The sequence below is a fragment of the Ranitomeya variabilis genome, chromosome 2 (genome assembly GCF_051348905.1).
Source record: "Ranitomeya variabilis isolate aRanVar5 chromosome 2, aRanVar5.hap1, whole genome shotgun sequence".
In the NCBI taxonomy this organism is placed as follows: domain Eukaryota; kingdom Metazoa; phylum Chordata; class Amphibia; order Anura; family Dendrobatidae; genus Ranitomeya; species Ranitomeya variabilis.
This window is the reverse complement of record NC_135233.1, coordinates 249,469,447-249,494,431: the sequence shown is the minus strand read 5'-3', so window position 1 is coordinate 249,494,431 and position 24,985 is coordinate 249,469,447. Positions and strand designations below refer to the sequence as shown.

The window sequence follows — 24,985 nt, the reverse complement described above, 5'->3', positions numbered from 1 at the left end:
CTCAGGATTGGGCTTTCTCGCTAGCGCCAGGAGATCCGGCATTGGCAAATATTGATGCGTTTTTTCTGGCGCTCGGATTGCTTTACGAGGAACCCAATCTTGAAGTTCAGGCAGAAAAAGCCTTGTTGGCTATTTCTCAGGGCCAGGATGAAGCTGAAGTGTATTGCCAAAAATTTCGGAAATGGTCCGTGCTTACTCAGTGGAATGAGTGTGCTCTGGCCGCAAATTTCAGAAATGGCCTTTCTGAAGCCATTAAGAATGTGATGGTGGGTTTCCCCATTCCTACAAGTCTGAATAATTCCATGGCGCTGGCTATTCAAATTGACCGGCGTTTGCGGGAGCGCAAAACCGCTAATCCTCTGGTGGTGTTGTCTGAACAAACACCTAATTTAATGCAATGTGATAGAATTCAGACTAGAAATGAGCGGAAAAATCATAGACGTCAGAATGGGTTGTGTTTTTACTGTGGTGATTCTACGCATGTTATATCAGCATGCTCTAAACGCCTAACAAGGGTTGTTAGTCCTGTCGCCATTGGTAATTTGCAACCTAAATTTATTTTGTCTGTGACTTTAATTTGCTCATTGTCTTCTTACCCTGTTATGGCGTTTGTGGATTCAGGTGCTGCCCTGAGTCTTATGGATCTGTCATTTGCCAAGCACTGTGATTTTGTTCTTGAACCGTTGGTAAATCCTATTCCTCTTAGAGGTATTGATGCTACGCCATTGGCGGAAAATAAACCGCAGTTTTGGACGCAGGTAACCATGTGCATGACTCCTGAACATCGGGAGATGATTCGTTTTCTTGTTCTGCATAAAATGCATGATTTGGTCGTTTTGGGTCTGCCATGGTTACAGACCCACAATCCAGTCTTGGATTGGAAGGCAATGTCTGTGTCAAGTTGGGGCTGTCGGGGAATTCATGTTGATTCCCCGCCGGTGTCTATTGCTTCCTCTACTCCTTCGGAAGTTCCTGAGTATTTGTCTGATTATCAGGATGTATTCAGCGAGTCCAGGTCCAGTGCTCTGCCTCCTCATAGGGACTGTGACTGCGCCATAGATTTGATTCCAGGTAGTAAATTTCCTAAGGGAAGACTATTTAATCTGTCTGTACCTGAGCATGCCGCAATGCGTTCGTATATCAAGGAGTCTCTGGAGAAGGGGCATATCCGTCCATCCTCTTCCCCTCTTGGTGCGGGATTCTTTTTTGTGGCCAAGAAGGACGGATCTTTGAGACCTTTGTTGTGAGTTTGGTTTTTGGGCTCCCCCGGTGGTCACTGGTGGTACTGGACTTGTGTGCTTCACTTTCTCTGTTCACCTGTTTCCATCAGGATATGGGTGTATCCTATTTAGCCTTGCTGCTCAGTTATTCTAGTGCCGGCCATCAATGTAACCAGAGCCTTTCTGTTGCATGTTCCTGCTTCTAGACTACTATCAGCTAAGTTGGACTCTTTGTCCTAAGTTTGTTTTGCATTTTTGTTCCAGTTCACAGTTATGTTATTTTTCTGTAGCTGGAAGCTCTTGTGGGCCGAAATTGCCACTCCGGTGTCATGAGTTGACACATGAGTCTTAAAGTAATTTCGGGATGGTATTTAAATAGGGTTTTCAGCTGACCGTGAAGTTCCCTATTGTATCTTCTTGCTATCTAGTAAGCGGACCTCGCTTTGCTGAACCTACCTTCATACTGCGTATGTCTTTTCCTCTGAACTCACCGTCAATATATGTGGGGGGCTTCTGTCTCCTTTTTGGGGGAATTTCCCTAGAGGTAAGCCAGGTCTGTCTTTTCCTCTATTAGGGTTAGTTAGTCCTCCGGCTGGCGCTAGGCGTCTAGGGATAAAACGTAGGTACGCCACCCGGCCACTGTTAGTTGTGTGGTAGGTTTAGCTCACGGTCAGCTCGAGATTCCATCACCCAAGAGCTGTTCTGTTATTTATGTTCTCTGACGTTCCCTTGCCATTGGGAACCATGACAGACCTTGTATTGACTATCGGCTTCTGAATAAAATCACTGTTAAATTTCAGTATCCTTTGCCTCTGTTGTCGGACTTGTTTGCCCGGATTAAAGGTGCCAAGTGGTTCACCAAGATAGATCTTCGTGGTGCGTACAACCTTGTGCGCATTAAGCAAGGAGATGAATGGAAGACAGCATTTAATATGCCCGAAGGTCATTTTGAGTACTTGGTGATGCCTTTTGGGCTCTCTAATGCTCCCTCAGTGTTTCAGTCCTTTATGCATGATATTTTCCGGAAGTATCTGGATAAATTTATGATTGTTTATCTGGATGATATTCTGGTTTTCTCTGAAGATTGGGACTCACATGTGGAGCAGGTCAGGATGGTGTTTCAGGTTTTGCGTGAGAATGCTTTGTTTGTTAAGGGCTCAAAGTGTCTCTTTGGAGTACAGAAGGTTCCCTTTTTGGGGTTTATTTTTTCCCCTTCTGCTGTGGAGATGGACCCAGTCAAGGTCCGAGCTATTCATGATTGGACTCAACCCACGTCAGTTAAGAGTCTTCAGAAGTTCTTGGGTTTTGCTAACTTCTACCGTCGTTTTATCGCTAATTTTTCTAGCGTTGTTAAACCTTTGACGGATATGACCAAGAAAGGTTCTGATGTTGCTAACTGGGCTCCTGCAGCCGTTCCAAGAGTTGAAGCGCCGGTTTACTTCAGCGCCTGTTTTGTGCCAGCCTGATGTCTCACTTCCCATTTCAGGTCGAAGTGGATGCTTCTGAGATTGGGGCAGGGGCCGTTTTGTCGCAGAGAGGCCCTGGTTGCTCGGTAATGAGACCATGTGCTTTCTTCTCTAGGAAGTTTTCGCCTGCTGAGCGGAATTATGATGTTGGCAATCGGGAGTTGCTGGCCATGAAGTGGGCATTTGAGGAGTGGCGTCATTGGCTCGAGGGTGCTAAGCATCGTGTGGTGGTCTTGACTGATCACAAAAATTTGATGTATCTCGAGTCTGCTAAACGCCTGAATCCTAGACAGGCCCGCTGGTCATTGTTTTTCTCCCGTTTTGACTTTGTGGTCTCGTATTTACCAGGTTCAAAGAATGTGAAGGCTGATGCTCTTTCAAGGAGCTTTGTGCCTGACTCTCCTGGAGTCGCAGAACCAGTTGGTATTCTTAAAGAGGGAGTTATCTTGTCGGCCATTTCTCCTGATTTGCGACGTGTGTTGCAGAGATTTCAGGCTGGTAGACCTGACTCTTGTCCACCTGACAGACTGTTTGTTCCTGATAAGTGGACCAGCAGAGTCATTTCCGAGGTTCATTCCTCGGTGTTGGCAGGGCATCCGGGAATTTTTGGCACCAGAGATCTGGTGGCTAGGTCCTTTTGGTGGCCTTCCTTGTCACGGGATGTGCGGTCATTTGTGCAGTCCTGTGGGACTTGTGCTCGAGCTAAGCCTTGCTGTTCTCGTGCCAGCGGGTTGCTCTTGCCCTTGCCTGTCCCGAAGAGGCCTTGGACACACATTTCCATGGATTTCATTTCAGATCTCCCGGTGTCTCAGGGCATGTCTGTCATCTGGGTGGTATGTGATCGCTTTTCTAAAATGGTCCATTTGGTGCCTTTGCCTAAGCTGCCTTCCTCTTCCGATCTGGTTCCTGTGTTCTTTCAGAATGTGGTTCGTTTGCACGGCATTCCTGAGAATATTGTGTCTGACAGAGGATCCCAGTTTGTTTCCAGGTTCTGGCGATCCTTTTGTGCTAGGATGGGCATTGATTTGTCGTTTTCGTCTGCCTTTCATCCTCAGACTAATGGACAAACGGAGCGAACTAATCAGACTCTGGAGGCTTATTTGAGGTGTTTTGTTTCTGCGGATCAGGATGATTGGGTGACCTTCTTGCCGTTGGCTGAGTTTGCCCTTAATAATCGGGCTAGTTCCGCTACTTTGGTTTCGCCATTTTTCTGCAACTCTGGTTTCCATCCTCGTTTTTCCTCGGGACATGTGGAGCCTTCTGACTGTCCTGGGGTAGATTCTGTGGTGGATAGGTTGCAGCAGATCTGGAATCATGTGGTGGACAACTTAAAGTTGTCACAGGAGAAGGCTCAGCGTTTTGCCAACCGCCGCCGCGGTGTGGGTCCCCGACTTCGTGTTGGGGATTTGGTATGGCTGTCTTCTCGATTTGTTCCTATGAAGGTCTCCTCTCCTAAATTTAAGCCTCGCTTCATCGGTCCTTACAAGATATTGGAAATCCTTAATCCTGTGTCCTTTCGCTTGGATCTTCCGGTGTCGTTTGCCATTCACAACGTGTTCCATAGGTCCTTGTTGCGGCGGTACGTTGTACCTGTGGTTCCTTCTGTTGAGCCTCCTGCTCCGGTGTTGGTTGAGGGCGAGTTGGAGTACGTGGTGGAGAAGATCTTGGATTCTCGTCTCTCCAGACGGAGGCTTCAGTATCTGGTCAAGTGGAAGGGCTATGGTCAGGAGGATAATTCCTGGGTGGTTGCTTCTGATGTGCATGCGGACGATTTAGTTCGTGCCTTTCACGCTGCTCATCCAGATCGCCCTGGTGGTCTTGGTGAGGGTTCGGTGACCCCTCCTTAAGGGGGGGTACTGTTGTGAATTAGACTTTTTGGCTCCCTCTTGTGGTTACTAGTGATATGACTCTGGGATTGTCTTTCCTAAGTTTGGCACCCACCTGGGTCGTTAGTCCAGGGGCGTTGTTATATAAACTTCCTGGATCCTTAGTCCAGTGCCTGGCATCGTTGTAATCAGATCCTTTCTGTTTGCTCCTGTCTGCTGTCCTGGTTCGTGCAAAATTAAGCTAAGTCCTGCTTCTTTGTTTTTTGGTTATTTACTTTGCTCTTATTTTTGTCCAGCTTGTACTAAATGTGATTCCTGTCTTTGCTGGAAGCTCTAGGGGGCTGGTGTTCTCCCCCCGGGCCGTTAGACGGTTCGGGGGTTCTTGAATATCCAGCGTGGATATTTTGATAGTGTTTTTGCTGACCATATAAGTCATCTTACTATATTCTGCTATTAGTTAGTGGGCCTCTCTTTGCTAAATACCTAGCTCATTCTTACGTTTGTCTTTTCCTCTTACCTCACCGTTATTATTTGTTGGGGGCTTGTATCCAACCTTTGGGGTCTTTTCTCTGGAGGCAAGAAAGGTCTTTCTTTTCCCTTCTAGGGTTAGTTAGTTCTCCGGCTGGCGCGAGACGTCTAGAACCAACGTAGGCACGTTCCCCGGCTGCTGCTATTTGTGGTGCTAGGATTAGATATATGGTCAGCTCAGTTACCACTGCCCTATGAGCTGTTTTTTTGTGTTTGCAGACTTAGTAATTATTTCTGAGACCCTCTGCCATTGGGGTCATAACAGTGATCGCACTCAAAGAGTGGTCATAAATGGTTGCAAATCCAATTGGAAAAGTGTTTCAAGTGGGGTACCACAAGGCTCTGTCCTGGCCAGAGTGTTGTTCAAACTTTTTATAAATGATCTAGATAAGGGAACTGCAGGTAAACTGAGCAAATTTGCAGACACTGCAAAGCTAGGAGAAATAGCTAACATTTGAGAAGACAGAGAAAGGATTCAGAAGGATCTAGATAAGCTTGAACAATGGGCAGCGACTAATAGAATGGTATTTAACAGGGAGAAATGCAAGATTCTCCATCTGGGCAAGAAAAATGAAAATGACAACTACAGAATGGGAGGAATAGAAATAAGCAACAGCACATGTGAAAAAGACCTGTGTATTCTAATAGATCACAGACTGCACATCAATCAATAGTGTGATGCAGCAGCATAAAAGGCCAACACAGTTCTGAGATGAATTAAGAGAGGCATAGAGTGTAGATCACGTGAAGTAATTATCCCCCTCTACTCCTCCTTAGTCAGGCCTCATCTGGAATAGTGTCCTGTTCTGGGCACCACATTTTAAAAGACATTGAAAAACTGGGGCAAGCTCAGAGAAGAGATACCAGGATGGTGAGCGGACTGCAAAGTATATCTTACGACGAATGGTTAAAGGAACTGGGAATGTTTAGCTTGCAAAAAAAGAAGGCTAAGAGGAGACTTAATAGCTGTCTACAAATGTCTGAAGGGATGACACAGTGTAGAGGGATCATCATTATTCTCATTTGTACATGGAAACACAAGAAGCAATGGAATGAAACTGAAAGGGAGAAGATACAGATTAGATATTAGAACAAACTTTTTGACAGTTAGGCCATGTGCACACGTTCAGGATTGTTAGCGTTTTTTTCGCGTTTTTTCGCTATAAAAACGTGATAAAAACGCGAAAAAAAACGCTTACATAAGCCTCCTATTATTTACAGGGTATTCCGCATTTTTGGTGCAAATGTTGCGATTTTTTCCGCGAAAAAATCGCATAGCGGAAAAAAAAGCAACATGTTCATTAAAAATGCGGAATTGCAGGGATTCCGCACACCTAGGGGTCCATTGATCTGCTTACTTCCCGCACGGGGCTGTGCACACCATGCGGGAAGTAAGCAGATTATATGCGGTTGGTACCCAGGGTGGAGGAGAGGAGACTCTCCTCCACGCACTGGGCACCATATAAGTGGTCAAAAAATAAGAAATAAAATAATAAACAGTCCTATACTCACCCTCGATGTCTTGCCGCCTCCTCGCACGCTGCCGTTCGGTTTCTGTACCTGGTGTGCGCTGAAGGACCTCGCCGAATGACGTCACTGTCCTGTGATTGGTCGTGAGCGGTCATGTGACCGCTCACGTGACCGTGACGTCACGGGAGGTCCTGTGCGCACAGACCAGCTATACGGAACGGACGCCGGTGAGATGTCTGGGTGAGTATAAGCATTTTTTTATTTTTTTTATTATTTTTAAACATTCTATCTTTTACTATAGATGCTGCATAGGCAGCATCTATAGTAAAAAGTTGGTCACACTTGTCAAACGCTATGTTTGACAAGTGTGACCAACCTGTCAGTCAGTTTTCCAAGCGATGCTACAGATCGCAGGGAAAACTTTAGCATTCTGCAAGCTAATTACGCTTGCAGAATGCTAAAAAAACGCGAAAAAAACGGAAAAAAAACGCAAAAAAAAAAATGCGGATTTCTTGCAGAAAATTTCCGGTTTTCTTCAGGAATTTTCTGCAAGAAATCCGCAACGTGTGCACATACCCTTAGGGTGATCAATAAGTGGAACAGGCTGCCACGAGGGGTGGTGAGTTCTCCTACAATGGGAGTCTTCAAACAGAGGCTGGACAGACATCTGTCTGCAATGGTTTAATGAATCCTGCATTGAGCAGGGGGTTGGACACGATGACCCTGGAGGTCCCATACAAATCTAACATTATAGGAGTCTACTGTATATAGAGGTGTTATCAGTCATTGTACAGGAGGAGGTGAGCTGTGACATCACATATTGTGAATGGTGGATCCTGTGTTATCTACTGCATGTAGAGGTGCTACTAGTCATTGTACAGGAGGAGGAGGTGAGCTGTGAATGGTGGATCTATTCTATATAAAAGTGTTGTTTTTCAATATAATCATGTCTGTGATGATAATGAGATTGCTGAAGTGTTCTGTACAGAATTGCAACATTTCAGATGTTTTTTATACAGATCGTGATATGGAAATGTGAAAAAACTATCAAACAAGTTGAAAAAATATATTTACCATGAAGACTTAAATTTTAACTGAAATGTAGACTATATAATATAACCGAGGGAAACAATCTTTAATATATGATCATTTATCGGGCGATACTATATAGTGTAATACCTCATCTCCTTCATCCACCAAAGCCTGAAAAGCACAAAAAAGAGCGCCATAGGCACCGACAGACACCATGACGTTAGTGATGGGATTCAGCTCCTGTCCCAACAGTGGTCCAAACATCTGAGCGAGGGCCTTCACCAAAGGAGGGTGTCCCTGCAGAGAAGGAACATGGTTGAGCATGGGGGTGAAGTACAGGATAAGAGTTACACTGTGGAAACACCACACCACCTTTTACTAGATAACTGCCCAGACACATTCAACCGCTGCCTAACCAGTACCAGAAAAAAATAGTACTCCCATATATATATATATATATATATATATATATTTATGGAGAACTTAATTTATTATGGCACTTGAAGGCATGAATGATGTCATCGTTACACACTGGCTGCTGACAAGATGTCATTTCTTGATACAGACTGACATACTCACAAAGGCTCTGGTGTACTGGTTCAGTAAGGTGCCCTCATTTTTTATGGCTTTGGAAAACGCTTCTCTCAGATAACTCGGAGGAGAAAAATCGGGGAAGCCTTGTCCCAGGTTCACGGTTTTATATTGATCTGCAAGGCTGACGAACTCCACCCTGCAAGAGACATAGCGCGGTAAATCCATGAGAAGTCGTGTGCGCAGGGGATGTTCACAGCGTCCGATCCCCAGCGTTTACTGACCATGTGTACCTACCCTAAAACCTCCTACTGTTTTACAAGTAGTCCCTTATCCCTGGCTACAGGGGTTATAAAATGGCGGGACAGGCCTCTAGGCAACAATACCTAGGTTTTACACAGTGCCCCCTCACACGATCTCTTCATCTCCTGCCATTTCTCTCCCTTCTTCTGCACTGAAGAGAGAAGTGTTCATCAAATGTTTGCACCTTAGGCAACCACCCACATTGCCTGCACCTCATCCCAACCCTATTTTTAAGTACATTTTGGTGTAATTGGGCAAGTTTAACTACAAAGCCCAATCCTCCTGGAAATTAAACCTTCACCAGAGGTATCTGGCAGCATTTTCTCCTTCTCTATTTAAATACATGCACGCTCGGCTGGATCAACTGTGCTTATGTATGGAGTTGTTGGCAAAGGCGTCAGCTGCTCCCTAAAGGGGCTCTCCAGGAATTATACATTGATGAACTATTTCAGAAATAAATACAGCTGATTAGTGGGGGTGACAGATGGAGGAACCCCACTGGTCTAATTTTGATTACCTAGGTAAAAGATTGATCATTGATATAGAAGTCCTGGACAACCCCTATAAGTCTATTTTAACCAATGTGAGGTCAGCAAAGTCAGACTGCAATACTCTGATTAAGATTAATGTCAGAGCTATGACATGAAAACTGTCTACGACTGGACTACCCCTTATAAATGGCTACAGAACGTTGCATAAATAAATAATAAAAAAACCCTCTATAGTTACATCCCGGACCAGCGCTGCGCCTCTGCTTTTAGCCATGTGTCCCCTGCTAGTCTCCAGACACAAACAATGTCACATGACCGCTGCAGCCAATTAAGACACTGATCGGCTGCAGCCTTCAAAATTCTGGCAGAGTGGACAATCATTGTTTTTACTTCTCGTGACGGTTGCAGTGGTCACGTGCCAATATGTCCGACTCACCAGATATTTTCATCCACTCCCTCCAGTCTCCGGGCGTGGATCCGTTTTGCCATCTTGTCCTGTATTTGGGTGGTAAAAGCATAGAGTAGTGAGAGGCAGCTCTGGATCCCCCTCCTTTGTAAAGTACAGTGATCAGATGATCGACCCCCCCACCCTTTCCATATGGAACCGGGCAGGAAAAGCAGACACTGGACTTTGGACCTTGCGACAGCTAAAGAATGTGAGTGCATTCTGCCAGAGAGGATGAGTGCAAGATGTGTGCACCAGAGCGTGCAGGCTGTGCCTGCTTGAATGGACGCTGTACATTAACGGGACACAGGAGCTTATGAAATGATGCCCTATGTGACCTCCTGCTCTGACCCAGAGGGCAAAGAATTCTGTAGGAGGGTTAATTAATAACATGGTAGATTACAAAACAGCTGTTATACACGCTTCTAATCATTTTATACTAGATTGAAAGTCATTGTATGGACCGATGTTTATGGTGTGTGATGGCAATTCAGTGGCAAAGTGCTGCATACACGCATGGATCACCAAAAGTTGGTAAAAAGTCTTAAAAAGAATTTTGGTACAAACCGTAAAATTCCTTTTTTGGAGCCTTCATTGGGGGGACACAGGTAACCATGGGTGTATGCTGATGACACTAGGCAAAAAAAAAGTTTGCTCCTCCTCAGCAGGGTACACCCACCGAAAGGCATAAAGCTCGTCAGTTAGGCCCCTTTCACACATCAGTTTTTTGCCGTCAGTCACAATCCGTTGGCTCGACAGATTGGTCGCAGATTGTGAAAAACTGATGCAACGGATCCATTTTTGGACAGATCTGACTAGCAGATCTGGCTAATTGGATTGGAGCATGCTCAGTTAAAAAAAACGGAGTCCATCGCCGGATTCCGTCATTTGACGGATCCGGCACCATAGGCTTCCATTCTAGCAAACGACAGACGGCGATGGATTCGTTGCTGTCAGCTTTTTTCAACGTACACAAAAAATGTTACTTTGCCCGTTGTCTCCGGCCGCCGGACAAACAATTTTCGACGGATCCGGCGAACGACAGATGAAATGTGAGGCCATCCGTCGCAATTACAAATCTATGAGAAAAAACGGATCAGGCGGCATCAGTCGCTGGATCCCTTTAATTCAAAATACGATGGATTACGACTGATGGCAAAAAACTGATGTGTGAAAGGGGCCTTGAAAAAGCAGTAGGAGCAGCTATAATAAATAACTATATACAGGCACAGCCTAGGCACACAAAAAAACAAGGGCGAGCGCCGTCTCCCCCAATGAAGACTCCACTAAAGAGATTTTACGGTGAGTACCAAAAATCCTTTTTATTGCTTCATTGGGTTACACAGGTAACCATGGGACGTCCTAAATCAGTCCCAAGGGAGGGAAAAGACTGTAGTGTTCAAATCAGGCTGGATGACAGGCAACCACCGCTTGCAACACCTTCCTACCTAGGTCGGCATCAGCCGAGGCGTAGGTATGTAGCCTGTTATGACCCCAATGGCGAGGGTCTCAGAGGAACGTGGAAGTCTGCAGAATACAAAAATCCAGCTCATAGGGCAGTGGTAACTGGGTTGACCATATATCTACTCCTAACGCCAACACTAGAAGTAGCCGGGGATCATTCCTACGTTGATTCTAGATGACACGCGCCAGCCGGAGAATCTAGCTACCCCTAGTAGAGGAAAACAAAGACCTTTCTTGCCTCCAGAGAAGGGGACCCCAAAGCTGGATAGAAGCCCCCCACAAATAATGACGGTGAGGTAAGAGGAAATGACAAACACAGAAATGAACCAGGTTTAACACAGAGAGGCCCGCTTACTGATAGCAGAATAAAGAAAGGTAACTTATATGGTCAACAAAAACCCTATCAAAATCCACACTGGAAATTCAAGAACCCCCGAACCGTCTAACGGTCCGGGGGGAGAACACCAGCCCCCTAGAGCTTCCAGCAAAGGTCAGGATATAGATTTGGAACAAGCTGGACAAAAATACAAAACCAAAACAAATAGCAAAAAGCAAAAGGCAGACTTAGCTGATATAACTGGAACCAGGATCAGTAGACAAGAGCACAGCAGACTAGCTCTGATAACTACGTTGCCAGGCATTGAACTGAAGGTCCAGGGAGCTTATATAGCAACACCCCTAACTAACGACCCAGGTGCGGATAAAAGGAATGACAGAAAAACCAGAGTCAAAAAACTAGTAACCACTAGAGGGAGCAAAAAGCAAATTCACAACAGTACCCCCCCCTTAGTGAGGGGTCACCGAACCCTCACCACGACCACCAGGGCGATCAGGATGAGCGGCATGAAAGGCACGAACTAAATCGGCCGCATGAACATCAGAGGCGACCACCCAGGAATTATCCTCCTGACCATAGCCCTTCCACTTGACCAGGTACTGAAGCCTCCGCCTGGAGAGGCGAGAATCCAAGATCTTCTCCACCACGTACTCCAACTCGCCCTCAACCAACACCGGAGCAGGAGGCTCAGCAGAAGGAACTACAGGCACAATGTACCGCCGCAACAAGGACCTATGAAATACATTGTGAATAGCAAACGACACAGGAAGATCCAGACGAAAAGATACAGGATTAAGGATTTCCAATATCTTGTAAGGCCCAATAAAACGAGGTTTAAATTTGGGAGAGGAGACCTTCATAGGAACAAAGCGGGAAGAAAGCCACACCAAATCCCCAACGCGTAGTCGGGGACCCACACCGCGGCGGCGGTTGGCAAAGCGCTGAGCCTTCTCCTGTGACAACTTCAAGTTGTCCACCACATGATTCCAGATCTGCTGCAACCTATCCACCACAGAATCCACCCCAGGACAGTCAGAAGGCTCCACATGACCCGAAGAAAAGCGAGGATGGAAACCAGAGTTGCAGAAAAAAGGCGAAACCAAGGTGGCGGAACTAGCCCGATTATTAAGGGCAAACTCAGCCAACGGCAAGAATGTCACCCAATCGTCCTGATCAGCAGAGACAAAACACCTCAAATAAGCCTCCAAAGTCTGATTGGTTCGCTCCGTCTGTCCATTAGTCTGAGGATGGAAAGCAGACGAAAACGACAAATCAATGCCCATCCTACTACAAAAGGATCGCCAGAACCTGGAAACGAACTGGGATCCTCTGTCTGACACAATATTCTCAGGGATGCCGTGCAAACGAACCACGTTCTGGAAAAACACAGGAACCAGATCGGAAGAGGAAGGCAGCTTAGGCAAAGGAACCAAATGGACCATCTTGGAGAAGCGATCACATATCACCCAGATAACGGACATGCCCCGAGATAGCGGAAGATCAGAAATGAAATCCATGGAGATATGTGTCCAAGGTCTCTTCGGGACAGGCAAGGGCAAGAGCAAACCGCTGGCACGAGAACAGCAAGGCTTAGCTCGAGCACAAGTCCCACAGGACTGCACAAATGACCGCACATCCCTTGACAAGGAAGGCCACCAAAAGGACCTGGCCACCAGATCTCTGGTGCCAAAAATTCCCGGGTGACCTGCCAACACCGAGGAATGAACCTCGGAAATGACTCTGCTGGTCCACTTATCCGGGACAAACAGTCTGTCAGGTGGACAAGACTCAGGCCTATCAGCCTGAAATCTCTGCAACACACGTCGCAGATCCGGAGAAATAGCTGACAAGATAACTCCATCTTTAAGAATACCAACAGGATCAGCGACTCCAGGAGCATCAGGCACAAAGCTCCTAGAAAGAGCATCGGCCTTCACATTCTTTGAACCTGGTAAATACGAGACAACAAAATCAAAGCGGGAGAAAAACAATGACCAGCGGGCCTGTCTCGGATTAAGGCGTTTAGCAGACTCGAGATACATCAGATTTTTGTGATCAGTCAAGACCACCACACGATGCTTAGCACCCTCGAGCCAATGACGCCACTCCTCAAATGCCCATTTCATGGCCAACAACTCCCGATTGCCCACATCATAATTTCGCTCGGCAGGCGAAAACTTCCTAGAGAAAAAGGCACAAGGTTTCATAACAGAGCAACCAGGGCCTCTCTGCGACAAAACGGCCCCTGCCCCAATCTCCGAAGCATCCACCTCAACCTGAAAGGGAAGTGAGACGTCAGGCTGGCACAAAACAGGCGCCGAAGTAAACCGGCGTTTCAACTCCTGGAAAGCCTCCACGGCAGCAGGAGCCCAGTTAGCTACATCGGAGCCCTTCTTGGTCATATCCGTCAAAGGTTTCACAATGCTAGAAAAATTAGCGATAAAACGACGGTAGAAGTTAGCGAAGCCCAAGAACTTCTGAAGACTCTTAACTGACGAGGGCTGAGTCCAATCAAGAATAGCTCGGACCTTGACTGGGTCCATCTCCACAGCAGAAGGGGAAAAAATGAACCCCAAAAAGGGAACCTTCTGTACACCAAAGAGACACTTTGAGCCCTTGACAAACAAAGAATTTTCACGCAAAATTTTAAAGACCAACCTGACCTGCTCCACATGCGAATCCCAATTATCAGAAAAAACCAAAATATCATCCAGATAAACAATCAAAAATTTATCCAGATACTTCCGGAAAATGTCATGCATAAAGGACTGAAAAACTGAAGGCGCATTGGAGAGCCCAAAAGGCATCACCAAGTACTCAAAATGACCTTCGGGCGTATTGAATGCGGTTTTCCATTCATCACCTTGCTTAATGCGCACAAGGTTGTACGCACCACGAAGGTCTATCTTGGTGAACCACTTGGCACCCTTAATCCGGGCAAACAAGTCAGACAACAGCGGTAAAGGATACTGAAATTTGACAGTGATCTTATTTAAAAGCCGATAATCAATACAAGGTCTCAAAGATCCGTCCTTTTTTGCCACAAAAAAGAATCCCGCACCAAGAGGGGAAGAAGACGGACGAATATGTCCTTTCTCCAGAGACTCCTTGATATATGAACGCATAGCGGTATGTTCAGGTACCGACAGATTAAACAGTCTTCCCTTAGGAAATTTACTGCCTGGGATCAAATCTATAGCACAGTCACAGTCCCTATGAGGAGGCAGTGCACTGGACTCAGACTCACTGAAGACATCCTGATAATCAGACAAATACTCCGGAACTTCCGAAGGCGTAGAAGAAGCAATAGACACAGGCAGGGAATCCTCATGAATACCACGACAGCCCCAACTTGAGACTGACATAGCCTTCCAGTCCAGGACTGGATTATGGGTCTGTAACCATGGCAGCCCTAAAACGACCAAATCATGCATTTTATGTAAAACCAGGAAACGTATCACCTCGCGGTGTTCAGGAGTCATGCACATGGTAACCTGAGTCCAATACTGCGGTTTATTTGCTGCCAATGGTGTAGCATCAATACCCCTAAGAGGAATAGGATTTTCTAATGGTTTAAGAGTAAATCCACAGCGCTTAGCAAATGAGAGATCCATGAGACTCAGGGCAGCACCTGAATCTACAAACGCCATGACAGGATAAGATGACAGTGAGCAAATCAAAGTTACAGACAGAATAAATTTAGGTTGCAAATTACCAACGGTGACAGGACTAACAACCTTAGCTATACGTTTAGAGCATGCTGAGATAACATGTGTAGAATCACCACAGTAGTAGCACAAGCCATTCCGGCGTCTATGAATTTTCCGCTCATTTCTAGTCAGGATTCTATCACATTGCATTAAATCAGGTGTCTGTTCAGACAACACCATGAGGGAATTTGCGGTTTTTCTATCACATTGCACCGAATTAGGTGTCTGTTCAGACAACACCATGAGGGAATTTGCGGTTTTGCGCTCCCGCAACCGCCGGTCAATTTGAATAGCCAGTGCCATAGTATCATTCAGACCTGTGGGAATGGGAAAACCCACCATAACATTCTTAATGGCTTCAGAAAGGCCATTTCTAAAATTAGCGGCCAGTGCACACTCGTTCCAATGTGTCAGCACGGACCATTTCCGAAATTTTTGGCAATACACTTCAGCCTCGTCCTGCCCCTGAGACATAGACAGCAAGGCCTTTTCTGCCTGAATCTCAAGATTGGGTTCCTCATAAAGTAAACCGAGCGCCAGAAAAAACGCATCAAGATCAGCCAATGCCGGATCTCCTGGCGCCAGCGAAAAAGCCCAATCCTGAGGGTCGCCCCGTAAGAACGAAATAACAATTTTTACTTGCTGAGCAGAATCTCCTGATGAACAGGGTCTCAGGGACAAAAACAATTTACAATTATTCACGAAATTCCTAAACTTAAACCTGTCTCCGGAAAACAGTTCAGGAATCGGTATTTTAGGTTCTGACCTAGGATTTCTGATAACATAGTCTTGTATGCCCTGCACACGAGTAGCCAGCTGGTCCACACTTGTAATCAAGGTCTGGACATTCATGTCTGCAGCAAGCATAGCCACTCTGAGGTAAAGGGGAAGAAGAAAGAAAAAAAAACAAACTCAGAATCTTCTTTCTTATAATCCCTCTTCTGCAATGCATTAAACATTTAATACTGGCCTGGCAAACTGTTATGACCCCAATGGCAAGGGTCTCAGAGGAACGTGGAAGTCTGCAGAATACAAAAATCCAGCTCATAGGGCAGTGGTAACTGGGTTGACCATATATCTACTCCTAACGCCAACACTAGAAGTAGCCGGGGATCATTCCTACGTTGATTCTAGATGACACGCGCCAGCCGGAGAATCTAGCTACCCCTAGTAGAGGAAAACAAAGACCTTTCTTGCCTCCAGAGAAGGGGACCCCAAAGCTGGATAGAAGCCCCCCACAAATAATGACGGTGAGGTAAGAGGAAATGACAAACACAGAAATGAACCAGGTTTAACACAGAGAGGCCCGCTTACTGATAGCAGAATAAAGAAAGGTAACTTATATGGTCAACAAAAACCCTATCAAAATCCACACTGGAAATTCAAGAACCCCCGAACCGTCTAACGGTCCGGGGGGAGAACACCAGCCCCCTAGAGCTTCCAGCAAAGGTCAGGATATAGATTTGGAACAAGCTGGACAAAAATACAAAACCAAAACAAATAGCAAAAAGCAAAAGGCAGACTTAGCTGATATAACTGGAACCAGGATCAGTAGACAAGAGCACAGCAGACTAGCTCTGATAACTACGTTGCCAGGCATTGAACTGAAGGTCCAGGGAGCTTATATAGCAACACCCCTAACTAACGACCCAGGTGCGGATAAAAGGAATGACAGAAAAACCAGAGTCAAAAAACTAGTAACCACTAGAGGGAGCAAAAAGCAAATTCACAACAGTAGCCTATATAAACTTGCTAAAGTATGAAGAGATGACCAGGTAGTGGCCTTGCAAACCCGGATTGCAGAGGCCTGGTGGCAAACAGCCTAGGCAGCCCCAACCACATAGGTGAAATGAGCCTTTGGTCTATCCTTAACTCGATAAGCCTCCAGTATAGTTGAACTGATCCAGCGGACAATACACTTGGAGGCAGGGAGTCCTTTACGACGACCTTCAGGAATGACAAATAAGGCATCCGAACACCTGAAAGATAAGGTCCTTGAGAGGAAGAGCATCCAGCTTGTGGAGATACTTTTCAACGGGATGGACACGGGATGGGCAAAAGGAAGGACAATATAATCATTGAGGTCGAAAAGGGAGACTACCTAAAGAAGGAAATGTAGAAACTGGTCGCAAGAACACCTTTTCCTGTTGAAATACAAGGAAAGGAGAGCTGCCAGAGAGATGCTTATTCTGAGACTCGTCTAATAAAAGTGATTGCAACCAAAAAGGCCACCTTCCAGGAGAGAAGATGCAATGTCCTGAATGGGTTCGAAGGGAGATCCTTGAAAAACGCACAGGACTAAGTTATTGTCCCACGGGTTCAGAGGGGGACGATATGGTGGTGCTAGGCAGTCAACACCCTGAATGAAGGTCTTGACCTGGGGACAAGAGGCCAAATTCCCCTGAAACAGGACTGAGAGCATGGATACCTGACCCTTGCGAGTATTAAGGGACAAACTGGACTCCAGCCCTGATCGTAAGAACACCAGGATGGAAGGAATGGAAAAAGACATTGGTGCTGTGTAACTATCCTCACTCCAGCGAAAAAAGGCCTTCCAGATCCGGTGATAAATGCTTGAGGATAAAGGTTTCCTTGCCCTGATCATGGTCTGTATGACCTACGACGAGAAACCTGCCTCCCTCAGGACTGTGGTCTCAACGGCCATGCCAATAAATTGAGAGATCAAAAATTCTGGGGGAAGAGGGGATGCTCAGAGAGTAGGTCAGGTCGGTCTGAAAATTTTCAAGGTACATCCGTGAGTAGGTTAAATCTGTGTACTAGGCTCTTCTGGACCAGTCTGGGGGCAATTAGGATGAGTGAACCTCCTTCCGCCTTGATTTTCTTGACAAGTCTGGAGATCAGAGGAAGATGTGGAAAAAGTACGTAAATTGACCCTGACTGCTTGGGAAGTGGGCGGGCCAGTTGTCCATGCCTGGAATATGTACAGCTGATAATGCTGGCACGAGCCACTTGGCACAAGTTGGAATCCGTGAGACGTCTGACATGATGGACTTGTTGTGTGGCCCTCCCTGGTGGTTTATGTATGCCATAGTCGTGGCACTGTCGGATTGAATGCGAACTAGTCGGTCCGCTAAAAGATCCTGCCAGTGGAGAAGAGAGAGGTAGATAGCTCTGATCTCCAGGTTGATGGGAAGGGAGGCTTCCTGAGAGTTTCAGTGACCCTGGTCTGTGTGATGAAGGAAGACCAACCCCCATCCAAGAGACTGGCATCCAACGTGACAACTTGCCAGTGAAGAGGAAGAAATTATCTCCCCTGCCGAATGGAGGGGAGAGACCACCATACCAGAGACTGCCTCACTCAAAGAGGCAGAAGTATGGGGTGATCCAGAGAAGAGATCCTTTTGTCCCATGCTAACAGGAGGTCCAGCTGTAGGGGTTGGGTGTGGAACTGTGCGAAAGGGATGGCTTCCATTGCTGTAATCATCTTCACTAGAACTCTAATTTAGAGTCGAACAGAGCGTGAGGATAAGTGATTTAGAGCACGAATCCCCTGGCGGAGTGCAGAAATCTTTTCCTCTTGAAGAAATACTTTTGCACAAGCAGTATCAAACAGTATGCCAAAGAAAACTAGGCGCTGGGCAGGAATAAGAGACAATTTTGCTGTGCTGACTACCCATCCTAGACGGGAAAGAGTGTCCAGAGTGACCTGAAGACTTTCTGAACAGTCTCAGAAAAATAGGCCCTTGATCAGGACGTTGTCCAGTTAGGGAATGACTGCAATCCCCTTGGAAGGAAAAATGGCCATAACAGCCGCAATAACCATCGTGAACACTTTGGGAGCAGAGGCCATCCCGAAGGAGAGAGCTGTGAACTGAAAGTGCTCCCCCTGGATCATGAAGCGGAGAAACCTCTGCTGTGCCAAGCAAAGCGGGATGTGGAAGCCGAGCATAGGAACTCCTCAAGTTCCATAGAGGCAATTACCAAGCGAAGGAATTCCAAACAGAAAGGACGGAGGAACACCAGCCAGTTTAGTAGCTTGAGATACAGAATCGGGACGGACTGAACAGTCCTTTAGGAGCACAAAAAGATTGGAATAGAAACCAGCGAAGTGTTCCTGAGAGGGAACGGGTATGACGACCCTTGCATGGCGGAGAGAGTCAATGGCTTGGAAGAAACCAGGGACCCGATATGTGATCCTTGGAGGGTGGGACATGAAAAAACGTCTGCATAGGAGAGAAGAAAATTCTATCTTGTATCCTGTGTTGACGATTTACCTGACCCAGGCATCAACGACAACAACAACGAAGAGTTCCAGTAAAGTAGAAGACGGCCACCTACCCTGAGAGAATTCCCAGGTTGGGGTTATCCATCAAGCATAAGAGAATCTATTGGATCGGGCACCAGAGTGTTTGGCAGAGCGGCTATTAGAGCGCCATGATGGGGCAAGCTTGAAGGATGGCTTCCTTCTCTCTTGCCGCGTCGGGGACCAATCTCACTTGGAAGAGGTCCCAGAGGAATAGAAATGACGAAAGGGACAAAACTGAAGAGAACGTCTCCTGGTGAACGGACGTTTAGGCTTAGGCTGGGAAAGAGAGGTACTCTTACCGCCGGTGGCGCCAAGATGAGCTGATCCAGTTTAGACCCAAAGAGTCGTGATGCCTGAAAGATTGGTAAGGGACTTTTTGGATGCCAGGTCTGCATTCCATGACTTCAGCCAGAGGATTCTGCGTGTGGCTACAATATTGGTGGAAACAGGGGTGGAACAGCTGGCGGCATCAAGAGACGCAACAAGTAGATATTTTCCTGCATAGGCAATCTGGTCCCCAAGCTCAGCCAGTTAATCTGGTGAGGCTGATGATAAAATGCTCTGCCCAGGCGGAAACCGACTTGGTTACCCATGTGGAAGCGAAGGTGAGAGAGAGAGGCGCCAGCATCCTCAAAGGCAGATTTGGCAAGGGCCTCGATCTGTATGTCAGTAGCGTCCTTGAGAGAGCAGCCATCAGGAAGTGACAGAACAGTTTTAGCCGAAAGGCATGAGACTGTCGGGCCCACAGCCAGGCATTTATTTATATAAGATATACAACTGCCTTCTACTTGGGACGCGCTTTTCCGGGCGTTACCAATGCTTTGTAAAGATTCCCTCAAACTCATCATGATTGGAAAACACCCGGGGAGGGCGTTTTGCCTTTTTGAATTAGACAGTTATCCGGTGAAGGGCACTCCTACTCAATATTCGGGGTATGATTGATGACAGATATGAGGCTGTCGACCATATCCTGGAGTTTGGAAGTTTGGTCCGTGGCGGGATCAGATTTTGACTGGAAATCAAGATCCGACCCCGGGCCACAAGGGAGGAGGAGAGGGACACTGAAGGCATCATGGAAGTTGTAGAGGGAGAAGGGGAACCAAATGTGGAACTGTAGTGTGTCCACTTCTTGGACCTCTTCTTTGACCTTCCACGCCGAGGGTGATAATGGGTGCCTGCGATTCGTCTGGAGAAACAATTGCAGCACTAGTGGTAGCTGACAGGTTAGGTAAACTTTTAAGGACCTGCACCAGGGACTTGGATACCTTGGTTAGGTCATCTAGGCATATGTAGAAGTCTGGGGCTAAGGGGGATTGCTGAAGAGGGCTAAGCCTAGAAGGAAAGAACAGCCTGTACAGAGACTATGCGGTCCTGGGAGCAGATTCTCCTTTGGAGAAGGTCTGTGTGCCTGTTGGACAAAAGGCAGGTCCTGCAGGATTGACAGAGGCTGCGGTTGGAGTTGCAATATCATCGAGCTGGAGACAAGGAAGGGGAAGGGCTTAGAAAGCCCATGCTGCAAGAAGAAAAGACAAGTGCTCTCATAGGAGGGAAAGCATGCACAAGAACCCTCACACGCTGATTGGCTGGTGCACAGAAGGGTGGCGAGAACAGGCCAGCGCTGTAGAGCGATGAGCTGAGCGCTCCAATAGGCCGGAGAGAGCGCACGTGAGCCCTTGCGCGCCGATTGGCTGGCATGCACGAGGGAGGGCATGTACGGGGGAAGTGGAGGCCTGAGAATCCAGAGTGAATTTTTATTGCGATGTTGGCACAATGCAAGGGGAAAGATGTGGGAGCATCCATAATCCCTGTAGATTCTCCCCTGCCGCCTTGAAGGGTAACTGTGGAGAAGTAGGGAGGGACGGTACCTGTCTGTTCGAGGTGCCAGCTTTCTCTTCTCAATCCAGAGGATGGTATCAGGAGCCCCAAGGTGAGGGGGTGGGCTCCTGGCAAAGAATCAGGCATCCTCCTTCCCGCACAGTCATGGACCCAGACGGTGCAGAAAACGGTGTAGACTCGAAGAAGGGGAGGGCCACTGAGAAGTGACCACTGTCTTCCTCCTGGTATCGCTCCAAGGAGAGGGCTGGGGTAGGGAAAAGGCAAGACACCACCCTGAGACACACTGGAAGTGTCAGGGGGTAAGGTTCTGCCTCGCAGACCAGAGAGGGTATGATGTGGACAGCACCACACTGTTCTCTCGGTCACATATTTTGGGGAAACGGTGAGACGTTACACCCTGTTACCCTGAAGAGAAGAATCTGAAAAACAAAGCAAAAAGATTGGTAACACACAAAACAAGGTGACCTAAGGAAAAAAAAAGACGGATCTGGGATCAGATCAAGGTCTGCTTCCTACTCACACCAAGCTAAAACTGACAAGCTTTATGTCAGACAGTGGGTGAACCCTGCTGAGGAGGCGACAACTCTTTTTTTTATGTCAATTGTCAGCCTTCCAGAAACAGCAGCTGAATTAAAGTAGATGAAACCTCTATACTTATTGGCCATCAGGACATTATAGTTCGAAAATTACAAGCATTTTACATATTGGTTGGTTTTCACATGTGCTGCCATCTAGTGGCCATAAAACATAAAAAGGTCTCATTTTACAGCTTGCTGTGAAACTGAGTGTGCCTCAGATAGATATCTATTTTCTCCCTTTTCCTAAGCGCTCATGCTCACTTGTGCAAAACTCGGATGAGTCTCGCACGGCAATACCCAGCACTGCTGCCGGCACTCAGATCGGAGTGTGCGGCCGCATAGGAATACATGCAGCCGCACGCTCTGCTCCTCTGTGCCACGTGCAGTGCTGCGTACTGCCGTGCGAGACTCATCCAACTTTCGCACAAGTGAGTATGAACCCTTAGGATAAGGGATAACTTTGACCTCTAGAACCCCCAAAAATCCTGATTCCGAGAAGTAGGTTATCTAGAATCGCAGAGCTTCTCGACTTCTCCTCTGTTCATTTGGAGCATCTGCCAGAAATAGCAGCACACTGTACTCTGCTTTCTCCGGCAGTTCCATAGACAATGAATAGAGCGGAGGTCTAGCATCTCACGATTCACAGCCTTGTTCTTCGGGTCACTGGGGGTCCTAACACTGAGCTATGAATAGGAGATAACTTTCTAATCTAGAAACACCCAATCAAGCTGGCCATACACTTTAGATCGGCTGATTGCTCGTTGGACCTTTAACTATTTTTTCCGACCCTCCTATGCACATTTATGTCTTACTAGATGGAGGCCCGATGCTATCGCATCGGGACGGTGGTGACGTCGGTGGGCTGGATCCCAACAGCGGCCTGGATCCCAGTGGTGGGGAGGGGTCCTTGCGGCGGGGGAGTCCCAGCAGCTGGCAGTCCGGCGATGACCCGCTGGTGGTACTGCGTAAGGGCCTGGTACCACCAGCGGGTGCCATATTGGAATACCCATCTCTTGGGTATTCCAATATGGCGGTCGACGTACTTCCGGCGCGGTGGATTGTGGGGTTGAGGACATCCAGACGGAAGTGGATGACAGAGTTTAAGGTAATTATATAAATAGATTAGGTTGAATTCAGACGTCCGTAGGGTTCATACATAGACAAATGTCTATGAGGCTATTATTTCAGGTCAGGAGACCCATGGTTGGTCTGGGCATTACGATGAAACACGGATGTCTGAATTCAGCCTTAAAGGGGTTTTCTGGTTCATGGAAAATCTCTAACCCCAACTGTAGTTTTTGATTTTTTTAAGTGCTTTGCTGACCCTTTCTGGGTCCAGCGCTGAGACGACAGTACAACTCTCAGGGTCAGTTATTATCTGCAGACTTGACATCACATTGACAATGCTGCAGCCAATGAATTACTGAACAGAGCAGCTCTGCCCAAGTCGTCACCACGAGCTGCTGAGCTCGATGATTTTCTGCAGTGCCATTGATCTGACATCAAGAATAGACACAGGGAGTAGCTGCAGAGATTCGACATTGGACACCGGAAGGGAGAAACCAGAAAACCCCTTTAAGAATATAGGAGTAAGTGTCTGCTGGACCCATCTGGGGCTAGTTTGAGTCCTTTGAGGGGAAAAAAAAAGGATCATGCATGTTGAAATCCAACATGTCTGACCCTTATTTCTCTGGACCTTGAACAAACATGACAATTCAATACACATTAAATGGTCATCTGGGACTAGGCAGCTTTAGCCAACATGTGCATGGCCACCCTCATCTGTGGGGGGCTGCTGACATCACTGCCTATGCTAAGGTTTAGATACCACAAATTTGCTGTAATTGCACATTATGGTATTCATTATTTAACACCTTGAAGGGGTTGTCCAGACTTGGGATTCAAGTTGGAGTCACTCTATGCACTGTCAGGATTCCCAGGGGCCAAGATCAGGCGGTCACATGACTACAAGTATGTGACTTGCATACTTCCGGTCACATTTATACTACAACCCCTGCCAAAAATTATGGAATCACCAGCCTTGGAGGATGTTCATTCAGTTGTTTAATTTTGTAGAAAGAAAGCAGATCGCAGACATAGCACAAGGCCGGTGATCCCATAATTTTTGCCAGGGGTTGTAGATGTATCCAGCCTCGCTCAATTTACTTGTACTGAGCAAAGCTGTGCACATCTTGTTGGCACGCAACAGCCAAAATATTAAGGCCCTTTTAAACTCTGCCTAAAAATAAAACGTCTTTGAATTTGAGCCTATATTTTAATGAATTTGGGGGAAAACGCACCACAAAAAGAAAATTATACATTTGGACCAATTTCTGCAAACTTTATAATGAATTTGGAGAAAAAAAATAAAGACAAAACAAAAAATGAAAAACAAACAAACAAAAAAAAAACCCGGAAATACATTGGTGCCTATATATCTGCTAAATTTTAACCACGCCACCTTGCCTCATGTGAATGAACATTTATGTATTCAATCAATGAATGTACAGTGATATAAATAGACACCATCCAATCGGAAGACTTTATGTCTCTGCATTACCTCAAAATCCCTCCTAAATAAATTACCTAACATTCTAAAAAATGTACTAGGCCTCATTTATCAAAGTCACCTCCAGCAACCAATCACAGATCAGCTTTCATTTTTCCAGAGCAGGGTAAGAAATGAAAGCTGAACTCTGATTGGTTGCTATGGGCAAAAATGACAGATTTTCTTGTTGACAGTTTTGTTAAATGAGGCCTAGCGTGTGGTAAATGTTCTCACAATTCACAACAACTGTTAATAGCTTAAGCTGGGATTACATGTGGGAGCAGACAATTTCCCATGTCACTGATAGGCATATTAATAACATGGCCACTTGCAACACGTGTACAGGATGTGTCCTAAATCTCCTCAGGGCTTTTTCCCTGCAGAGACATTTATTCGGCATTATTTCCACAGAATTAAGTAAAAGGCTAAAAGTGGAATATTGTAAACAAAGTCCAACGTGATATAATGGAGTCAAGCTGTGCATGAGGCGTTGCCATTACTACATGCACCATCCCCATGGCATTACACTTTTTTTTTACTAGTATACTAGAAAACTGCTTATAGGGAAATTCCCTAATATACTATATTTACCTCACAATAAATAATCTAACCACTCTGCCCTAATACTGACCGACAAGGGCGATTTCATGGGGTTTTGGGCCTGTGAGGGGATGGCGAGAGGTGACTAAATTTACTGATATACAGGCGTTGATGAATATCAGGGGCTGCCACAATGTTATCATTTACACCCAATTCTTCTGTGGGGTTCATGTTTCTGAAGTAACTGTAAGGCCACACCGTGTGTCTTGTTGTCTTGTGCATGGAACTAATACATATTCACATTAATACTAACTGTAAAGGGGAAAATGGTGGCTAACAATAGCTATGTACCCAGCTTGAGACCTGGCTACTATTCTCGCATGCTTTATAAAT

At 46.4% G+C, this 24,985-nt stretch overlaps 1 protein-coding gene across 6 annotated transcripts in view; it reads right to left on the bottom strand.

Moving 5' to 3' along the window:
• The window catches only part of KYAT1 (kynurenine aminotransferase 1), a 49,327-nt gene that overhangs the window by 18,219 nt on the left and 6,123 nt on the right, over nucleotides 1-24,985 (bottom strand). For 4 of the 6 annotated variants that reach the window (XM_077284533.1, XM_077284535.1, XM_077284534.1 and 1 more), the window contains 3 exons: nucleotides 9,304-9,362; nucleotides 8,122-8,272; nucleotides 7,690-7,839 (listed from right to left, as the gene is read on the bottom strand). In XM_077284533.1, the coding sequence (XP_077140648.1) occupies nucleotides 7,690-7,839; nucleotides 8,122-8,272; nucleotides 9,304-9,362 (360 nt within the window). Of the gene's footprint in view, nucleotides 1-7,689; nucleotides 7,840-8,121; nucleotides 8,273-9,303; nucleotides 9,363-20,955; nucleotides 21,346-24,985 lie in introns of all 6 variants that reach the window. The other 2 variants (XM_077284537.1, XM_077284538.1) reach the window with 1 other exon arrangement.